The following is a 10,773-nucleotide window of genomic DNA, read 5'->3' as shown; positions in this document are numbered from 1 at the left end:
CTCACTTAATGTGAAATTCTTAATCCAAAAATGACTCTATTGTTAGTGAAATATTGAAGAATTGCATTAAACTATAACTATTTATTAAAATAACAATCAAATTTCCCTTTAGAAAAGCACTAACTATGTTTCAAACTCTACTCAGTTTAACCTCTCCAATTTCTTTGTTAAAGGACGCTCCATACACGATGTTATTTGATGCTCTTTAATATGTCTAGTGTCTAGACAAGACTATCATTCGCTTTATAGCCGCATTCTTACTAGACATTATCCATTTTAATACGTACGTGGTAGATTAGAGCATAAACTGCTACAGAATGTAATATTAATTCAACGTAGCTAATGATTTAAAGTTTTGGTTTAATACAATACTTTCATCATCATCTCCCAGTCCTTATTCTAAACGTTTATGTTCCCAGGTTCTATTTTCCATCGCCTCCGTCTTCACTCCTTGATGATGTCACACTTCATGTGATCCATCACCTTTTACCAGGTCTATCTCTACCGGTGTACCTTCACACTCGTAATTAAGGTTCTTCTTGCTTCATATGATGCATCCCACCTGATAAAATGCACATAACATGCTAACCTTTTACTCTTTAATTCTATGCTTTGAATAATGTCCTTTCTATCATTTGAGTGAGTTATGTTAGGTTGTAAAACTAAGCATCACATGCAGCGATCATCTAGTCATAGTCACATTAGGTGGTTGCTAAATACTAATTTGTTGTTACATTGTTCTAGTTAAATTGAAGACTAGATAGGCTACTGATATAAATACACGTAGCTTTTAATATACAAGAGCAAAACATGATGCACCAGATGCACAAAGCGGAGTATAAAGTATGTTAACTTGTTTATCTCATAATGATCTTAAAATTAACTTACCAAATAATATAGTAATATAATCTTAGTAAATATGATTTGACAAGTTTGAAGACGATACAAGCATGGGATAATCTTTATATAGCAGGAATGTGAAGTGAACCGCGTAAGTCCAGCGATTTTTCTGCTTCATTTATCAATTTTATCAAAAGAATAATTCCTCTCGCTAGCCGCAGATGTTCTCCGTTTTTCTATATTTTCTTTGACAACGCTCTTATCTTTTATTATATCATAACTAAGAGATATATTGACCTCTTTAAAGTTGAGGAAATTTCAAAATAAATGCACATTTTAATTATTTCTACACAATAGTCTACTTACCTCAGATGGGTTGCAGTTCTCTTGTTCGGTTTTCTTTTTACAGCGACGCAATATATATTTTTTTATGAACAAGATACAAAAGTCTACGTAAGAAATAGTCAACAGGTAACACAGATACGAGTATTCAACAACAGGTTAAACATTTAAAAAGTGCAACAAGTTAACCGCGAAGGCGTAAAAGGGCTCGCAGCATCACGATACTGTAACGACAGTCGTCCGTAACAACAACAAGAGGAAGACCAAATCGAGCGTATCCAGGATACTCGAAATTAACAAGGCGGAGCGGAAGCGAAGAGAAGGCATCACAGGTAATTCAATAAACACTCCGTAAGGTAGAAGAGAAACTTAAGAGATAGGTAGAAAGAAAAAAGTTTGAGCAGATATGTGATCGCGATTACAAACACGACACGCGCGACGTGACTCAAGCGACTTGAGATATGGTATAAAGTCTGTCAGATTCAACAAGTGGTTTGGTAGGGCGGGCGCGCGTGCCGAGCGCGGAGGTCCTCTCGGCGGGAACGCTCGCCCGCCAGTGCCTCGACGTTCCCGCCTCGGCGTTGCCCTAGTGTGCGCGCTCTAGCCTCGCTCTACAGCCTTCACTGTTGCTGTGTTGCGTGTCCCTGCTGTACCCACGCGGGGGCTGCGCTCGTGTGCGTACCGACGTCGGTGTGCGAGCGTGACGCCACGGGTCTAGTACAGGTGAGCCCGGGCGGCCTCAGCGAGCTCCCATCCTATCTATACCGTTTTCACAATGAAATGCCTGGCTGAACACAAACTACCTGCGTGCTACATTACCAGACGCGTATACTCTGCCTCAACGGCCGCCGCGCTTTATTCTAGGTTCAGGCTACTGTAGTTTTTTTTTATATAAACTCTTTGTTATAATTTTTATTTTTAATTTACTACTTAATGAAATTATTATATGACGTCATAACCTGTGCTGACCTCCGCAAATAAATAGGCAAGAGGTATAACTTAAAGTTTATATTTAAACTGAAATCATAGTTAATGCCAAATGGTTTTACAAGTAATTTTTATTTTACCAGAAAATTAATCTACTAGTGACTAGTATTTGTTAGCAGAACGACAAACGATAAGGACCAAAAAGTTCTAAATTGTCAGCCTAAATATTCGTGGTGTGGACACTTGAACCGATGATCTACTAAAACCATTTAGAGGCCGATCTTTGAAAATTCTGTTTATCATAATTACAATCAAAAGAAAATTAATTAAACCACAATATCTAAGAGATGTTATCACGCTATTGTTTGTTTGATATAGGTACAAAGGGCGAACGCAAATTTTAAGCCTCCATTACGATAATGAAATGTTCGCACACAGATAAAAATAAACGAAAAAGCCATTTTAACTAAAACGTTATGCCAATGCGAAGCCATTTGGATCACCAATGTAACAAGCTAGAATGGCCGTTAGTATTTATTTAGAAAATACGAGTATCAGATCGGTTTACATTCAAAAGGATTTTCAATTATGGATATTAATTTCTTTTAAACTATCAAACAGTCTTTAAAACAGTCTTTTAAATACTGAACGTTTTTCTGTCCCTTTAAGAGCATTTAAAACTGAAAAGTTAAGCGCAACTATGGTTTTTATTAGCCTATTACTCTTTAATCTAATTTCCATTCCTCCGTTGCTGATCTAAGAAAAGTGAAGTGTGGCCTGAAGAATTCTGAATCAAGAATCTAAGCGATCTTGAAACGCGCGATGAAACATTTACACCATGTTGTTTATTAAAATTAAAATTGGAAACCGGGAAAAAAAACTGATTACTAACGAAAATGTTGCCAATGTTTTCCCCGCTTTGACATCTTTTAACACCTAGAAAAAACAGTGGTTTGCGTCTTGATTTTTTAAAGAACATCATTAGAATACAAAAAAAGTACATGTTTAATTTGCTTGATTAAAAAAAATATATGTTTTGAAGTTGTTATTTAAAAAAATGTGTTGGATGTCTTATATAGCAACACTTGGATAAAATGTCATCTGTCAGCCGCGGCCACGAATAATAGAAAACACGGTTTTTATATCGTAACAATTTAGGAATTGTATAAATTGGTAAAACAATACAATAAAACAAATTCTTCAACGCAATTCTCTAAGTGCAAATAGAATAAGTGTAATTATCCATCGAACTATGTTATAACTAAGATGAACTCGGAGTAACATTCGCGCATCTTCCGTCGTTGCGGCCGAAAAATAGTTTATCGGAAAAAATAGTGACAATAAGATGCCTTTTGTTAATATCAAAAAGCAATATTTTATTATCGGGATGTTATTTTTTGTAGTTTTATTTTTATTTAATAGTCGACCTGCATTTCAATGCCAATTTACACCCGAAATCATGCCGTATATACCAACAATCTATGGGATAACTCCGACATACGCAAGACTTGCACAAAAAGCAGATCTCACAAGGTAAGACCATTTGTCGTGTTGTAATTGCCCTTGATAATTTACTTCTTCAAATATTTAAGTTTATGAATTTGACCATGGCACAATAAATTTTAAACTTTGTGTGCAGCAATTTAATTTTGAGTCATACATTTAAAAATTATTATTTATACTATGAAATATAAAAAATGAGTAAGTTCAAGTTCACAAGTTAAAAAAATCATTTTAACATATAAATTATGAAATGAAACATATAAATTTAATTTATTTATACTTTTGGAATACTCAATTTTATTTATTGCAAAAAAAAAACTGATTCACTAATTCAAACTTAGACTTGTTAAAAGTCATTTAATACAATTTGTAACAGATTTAAAAAATTAAAAATATGACAGTTTTCTTATCTATTCATGTCTTCTGTATTCATAGTTTCTAAAATCTATAAATAATTATTGATAAAATAGAATGCTACTGGCAGAATGATAATTACATGTTTTTTCACAATTGACTCTTGTTTTAAAACATTCAAATGATAATGTTGCTACATACAAACACATTTTGCTACCAAGGAAGCTTATTCTTTGCATATATCTAAGAAAACCACATTGTTACTCAAAGATGAATATTTTCATACAGCAAATATGTAATCTTGGAGACAATTATAAATAAACAAAAAACTTATTTATATATTACATAGGCTGTTTCAAAGATGGCCTGATAGCGCTGGTCTAATTCTCTTTCTTCAAATTCTTACAAATTTTAATCCTTTATAGTAAAAGAGACAAAATTACATAGAGAATGTTATAAAGAGGATATCTTAGACTATCTACATAGAATCTAACAATACATCTTATTGTTTAATTGTGATATGAGAATGTTTCAATATCTATGCAGTAACATGTTTTAACAAAATAGTTCAATCTTAACAAAGTATCATTTCCTTGTTTCATGACTAAGTTGGCAGTCATTTGTTTATTTTGTTATCATTAACAATTGAATAATGAAAATATTCAAAGTCCAAAACATTCTTTGTATTACATTCAATCAACTATTGCATAAACATTGATTCAGAATTCTCCATATGGAAGTATTCTCTACTTTCTGGCATTTGTGTGGGAATGTGTATTCTATTTATTGAGCAGGAATTTAGAACTGTTTAATAGTTAATTAGTGTCCATAAGGTAGTCTCTAAGATAAAAAGGTAGTTAATATCAGGTTTGTGTGGTATTGTTGATGTAAATTGTCAAAATTTTACCTAAACAAACAGTTTCTTATTAAACTATGAATCATCATCATCATCAGAGGCACTACAGCCGCAGGTGGGCCTGGTCCAGTAAATTCCTCCATATTGGTCTATCTCTATGAATCAATTAGAATTAAAATAGCTTTCTGATATGCAAGGTATTTTGGATAGATCTTAACTATCAAATATTTGCAGATTGTCACAGACTTTGATGCTGGTGAAGAATTTCCACTGGATTGTTATAGAGGACTCTGGAACGAAAACGAAATTAGTTGAAAATCTACTCAAAGACTCTATGCTCAAGTACACACATCTTAATGTTAAAACCCATAAATCAAAGCACTCAACGGTATGTATTGAGTAAATTTATTTTTATGGTATTAGCGGACTTGTGCATTTATTAATAACTAGGTTTCCCCCGCGACTCCATCTCCATAGAGTTAAAAAAAGTAAGTAGACTATGCTCTACATTTATGCCAAATTTCACCCAAATCTGTTTACCCGTTAAGGCTACAAACTCTAACAAACATCCATCCATCCATCTAAACTTTCACATTTATAATATTAGTATGATAGCTGTCGCAACTTGGCCCGCGTAAAATAAAAAACATAGCTTATGTTACTCTCTGATAACAAAGCTTTTTAATGGTGAAATTTTTCTTTTTTGTAGTACCAGTAGTTTTTGAGTTATTTAAATACATACAAGAATCCAAAAATGCAAATCTTTCCTCTTTATAATATTAGTATACACAGCAAAGCAATATAAATAGATGCAAGGCTGTATAAATGTAACACAGTATCAAGCCTTAACCAATGTGTAACTGAAAACCTTTAAGAATTTGATTTATATGTTCATTGTTGATATTTATAGCATATATCTTTACCATCAGCTAGAAGAGCTAAATTTAATATACTTAGGTCGATAAAACGAGAACTTGACATGTTAAAAAACACAATGCAAAGTATTATTTCATATCAAATACTTTCTCTGATGAAATTGGTTACACACTCAAGTGCGGAATGTTTTATATTTGCTATCGAAAGAAATCAATGCAGAAATTATATTATTATAATATTGTTATAGATCAAAATGACATATCTAACTAATATTATAAATGCGAAAGTTTAGATGGATGGATGGATGTTTGTTAGAGTCTAAACCGTTGAAAGGATTTCGATGAAATTTGGCATGGTTGTAGATGATAGTCTGGAAGAACACATAGGCTACTTACTTTTGATTTTTTTAATTCCACGCGGACGGAGTCGCGGGCGAAAGCAAGTAAAACATAAACAAAAGTGCCCTGAAGTACTTCGAGAAAATAGTGTTTGGCAGTGTACCCAGATTAATTTGTTGCGACTTGTACTCTTCCATTTTGTGTATATTTATATTTTACTCCAATACCTCTTTTAATATACTATTAAAATTAAAGCTATTAAAATGAAATAAAAAATATTTTTCAGGCAAGTGGTGTTGAACAAAGAAATGTTGCATTGAACTGGCTCCGTGAACATTTACTGAAGATTCATGATACAAAGGGTGTTGTGTATTTCATGGATGATGATAATACATATTCCCTGAAAGTTTTTGATGAGGTATGTTAATTTTGAATCTCTTAAACTACCATGACCCTTGTGACAGTAGATATTGTTACCTCTTTTTTTTATTTTTTTTTATAATATAGGGTGGCAAACGAGCAAGCGGCCACCTGAATCCACCCAAATGAAAAGCGACCGCTGCCCATAAACATCCGCAATTGCAGATGCGTTGCCTACCCTTCATTGACGGAAGAGGAGACGCACGTAAAGAGGATATTTCCCCTTCCCATGCATCTCCTCCACCGTAAAATCCACTTTTCCTTTTCATCCTTTCCCCTTAAGAAAACGGTGGAAAGGGAAAGGGACTAAAATTAGGCCTCCGGCACCACACTCATCAGACGAAACGCGGAATTGCATCCACTTCACGTCTGTCTTCTGTGTGGTCGTGGTATTACACATTTGTGCGAAGATCTTAAAGCGGGCTCTACCACTGTTCTCTTTCTTTCCCTATGGCAAAAACAGAGACAATTGGTAATGCAAGTGTAACGGCAGTTTATGGTTACCGCTACTTTACACTGATTGAACTTTCAATGTTTTATATGTGAATGTTTTGTGGCTGTAAATAGTTTTGTGTTACTCGTTTAATACGTTGTTGCTACAGAATAATTGTGCCAATAATGACAATTTAGAGCAATAGAGTGCTAAAATAAGTATGACATTGTTCTGACAATCAATGTGAGTTTGCATTCATTTTTGTTAGCTATACGGACGATTACTGAAACGAGATTCAAATATGTAACAGCACCTTAAATGATAAGGCCACGCTTAAACTCCAAATCCCATTAAAATTGTTTAGCTGAACATAATCTTGCTTGTTTTTTGTTTACTTTTATTCCAATAATTTATTTTTTGTTTTATTACAGTTTGTAAGGTAAGGATAAATTTAATAAAAAAACCGTTTTATCATATAATTCAGTAGTTTTACGTATTGTTAGGTTGTCATTATAGCAATAAACTTTTAGTATGTATGTTGTAATCTAGACTTTGTCTAATCCAGTCACTTGTAATCCGACGTCCATTTTCTTGATTCATAAATTAATAATTTCATATAAATTTTTATTTACATACTTTTTAGTACATATTTATATTTGATTGCAATTATTTCGTAAAGTAACATAAGTATTTTTGTAATAATAATGACGTTAATATTAGTCCATTGAAGAGAACATCATAGTCTTATTGAATCTGTAATTTGTTGGATTACAAGGGAGGTTTTGTAAATAAAATAACATCCGGATTATAGGGTCTTAAGCAATACCACATAATTTGATAAATTCGATAGTTCTACACTGTTTTACATAAGGTTTATTGGATTATTGCAGTTCTGTAATGTATTTTGTTTAGATGTTACTAAAGCTTATGTTTTTTTTTAAATTTCCAGATGCGAAAAATAAAAAAAGTTGGAGTATGGCCTGTCGGTATTGTGGGTGGAATGAGAGTAGAAATGCCACTTGTGACTGATGGCAAAGTGTCAGGATACAATGCTGTGTGGAAGCCATTCAGACCATTCCCAATAGATATGGCCGGATTTGCAATAAATGCTACATTATTTGTAGACCATCCCGAGGCAAAGTTTTCAAGGAAGGTTCAGTCCGGTTTTCAGGTAAATGTTTGTAAATCCTACTTCTTATGGTACACACAGTATAGTTCAATAGAAGTATATGAAATCTACCACAGATGTAGAACATAATGTGGAAGTACACAGGCTTTTAATTACTAACTTATTTTTTAATTTGTGTCGACAAGGAACCAGAAAAATGCTAGTATATTAATTAAAATAAGTAGGCTAAAAATATTAAAAAAGATATCTTTATTCAGTCTTATTTTTTAATTAGATAAAACTAATTAACGTATGATTTAAATATGTAACATTCGTTATCTGCGATTTGTTAAGGCAATTGTTCGGGTAAAGTCAAGCTATAATCAACATTAACGCGTTTAAACAATAGTTAAATAAGCAGAAAAAAGCTGATAGTACCAGATCTTTCCGGTTTTATGTATGGGCATATTAAAAAAAATGAAAACCACATGTTTGTGGACTCAAAAACATTTTATAACTCGATATTGACTAACAGAATTTAATTTTGGCGAATAGCAAAAGATCAAGGAAAATTAAAAAAAATATTTAACATTTAGGATAACTTTATGTAAAAGTAAATTATGTGTAATTAATTTAGGGGCTGTCCTTAAATTCCTCTGGTGTTGTGTGGTGAGTCTTTAGACTACACTCACCCCTGTATATAAAATCACGAGAAGTTTTATACAATGTATTAATAAAATTCACACTAGATTTAACTAGCTGTTGCTTCGCCTTCGTCCGCAAGGAAGTAAAAAAAATAATAAACACAGCCAATGCTACACAGTGATAACGTAGCTATTTATAGGTGAAAGAATTTTAAATATCAGCCCAGTTTTTGAGTTATTTCAATACATACAAAAATACAAATCTTTCCTCTTTATAATATAAGTATAGAAGTATCGATTTACATCAGGTAAATAAATACCTATTATAATTTTTTAAACCACTCCCTTATTGGACGATGTCTTAATCATCATCACTAGCTCACTATATGTCCCCACTGAGGGACTCGGAGCCTACCCTAAGTAAGGACTAGGCCATAGTCAACCACGCTGGCCCACTGCTGGTTGGTTGACTTCACACATATCTTTGAATTTCTTCGCCGATATGTGCAGGCATCGCGATGTTTTCCTTCACCGTAGGCACGTCGGGTAAATTATGTACATATGAAAATTCGAAAAAATCGAAAATCACATTGGTACATGGCGGGATTCGAACCCAAGACTTGTAGATTACAAGTCAAGTGCTTAAACCACTGAGCCACCAACCCTCTCATGTCATAATGAATTAGGTATAAATGTGTGTATATTTACTTTACAAGTAATAATAATTGTTGGAAGAAAATAGAGTGATAATTTGTCAGCCGAGTTTACTGACCGATAGTGTGATTCAATTAATCTTTACACATATATGCTTGTTTATGTAAATAGAACATAAGCGTGCCAATTTTACTGAGGTCATGACAATTAAGGATCGTTAAGCTCTGGTTTCACTAAAAAAAATATTAAACATATAGAATTATGTATTTCTTAATTTCTTTACTATACTCTAAATTTAAACCTAAAAATGTGTTATTACTGAAGGAACGAAAGAAAACGAAAGACTGAAAAGAGAGAAAAGAGACTGAAGGTGTATTTCTTTAATGTTTATAAATATTAAATAAACATTTTGTGTGATGTAACGTCGATATTCTACTCCAGTGAAACCGCACTCTTAACCGTGATAACTGGTGAACCGTAAATGTAGTTGAGTTCAGACCGCACTCGAGATATTTGCTCGTTATCGCGCTATGAATACTATTTTAAATTAACCTCTTTATCAGTAATTTCCTGGACGTAACGGTTACAGTTTTACTTATAATAATATTAAAAATATTTAATTAATGCTCTGACCTTAGCTTAGAATTGCGTTAATTTTTGTTTGATGCTGTCGTTTTCATTTTTTTTTCGAATTAGTTATTCAGTATTCGAAAGTTGGAAAAAAGCGCCATCTATTACAAAGTTGAGAAATCCCTTTATCATGGACACTAACCACAGACATTCAAAGATGGCGTTAATTATTTAGTATTTTTTTAATTTTTCAGGAAAGTGAGATTCTCAAATACGTGGTTACAAAAGAAGATTTGGAACCGCTGGCGGAGAATTGCACCAAAGTGTACGTGTGGCACACCCGCACACAAACACCTTCAATACTCAACCCGAAGAAATTGAAACATCCTCCTATGCCTGATGGACATATTGAAGTGTGAACTCGATACTGCCGTAAAGTATTAAAGATTCAATGCGACGATCAAATATTTTGAATCTATAATTCATTGTGGATATCTGGTGTATTGACCTTGATTGACACAGCCATATTGTATTACTAATTTAATATTGCGATCAACATTTTTAATTTAGAATTTAATATGGCTATCAACTATTTTGAATTTGGAATTCAATATGGCTATCAACTATTTTGAATTTAGAACTCAATATTGCGATCAAAAATTTTGAATTTAGAATTGAATATGACTATCAACTATTTTGAATTTAGAATTCAATATTGCGGTCAAAAAATTTGAATTCTATTCAATATGGCTATCAATTATTTTGAATTTGGAATTCAATATTGGGATCATTAATTTTAAATTCAAAATTCAATATGGCCGTCTCGTATGAAGTTTGAGTTCAATACAACAGGAAACCATAAAGGTGTGCGTCACCTTACTTTAATGTTAATAAACTTTTGGATTCCT

At 32.8% G+C, this 10,773-nt stretch overlaps 1 protein-coding gene across 1 annotated transcript; it reads left to right on the top strand.

The window, feature by feature from the left end:
* Nucleotides 1-3,211: 3,211 nt before the first annotated feature.
* Nucleotides 3,212-10,472, top strand: LOC106104355 (galactosylgalactosylxylosylprotein 3-beta-glucuronosyltransferase I). Its single transcript, XM_013284388.1, has 5 exons — nt 3,212-3,642; nt 5,057-5,210; nt 6,323-6,454; nt 7,839-8,060; nt 10,120-10,472. Exons 1-5 carry the CDS (start codon nt 3,455-3,457, stop codon nt 10,282-10,284), a joined length of 861 nt encoding a protein of 286 aa, XP_013139842.1. The 5' UTR covers nt 3,212-3,454; the 3' UTR covers nt 10,285-10,472.
* Nucleotides 10,473-10,773: the final 301 nt, after the last annotated feature.

This window comes from Papilio polytes, unplaced genomic scaffold (assembly GCF_000836215.1).
Source record: "Papilio polytes unplaced genomic scaffold, Ppol_1.0 DF823688.1, whole genome shotgun sequence".
NCBI classification, from domain to species: domain Eukaryota; kingdom Metazoa; phylum Arthropoda; class Insecta; order Lepidoptera; family Papilionidae; genus Papilio; species Papilio polytes.
Note: the sequence above shows the minus strand (reverse complement) of the source record. Positions and strands in the feature narration are given on the sequence as shown.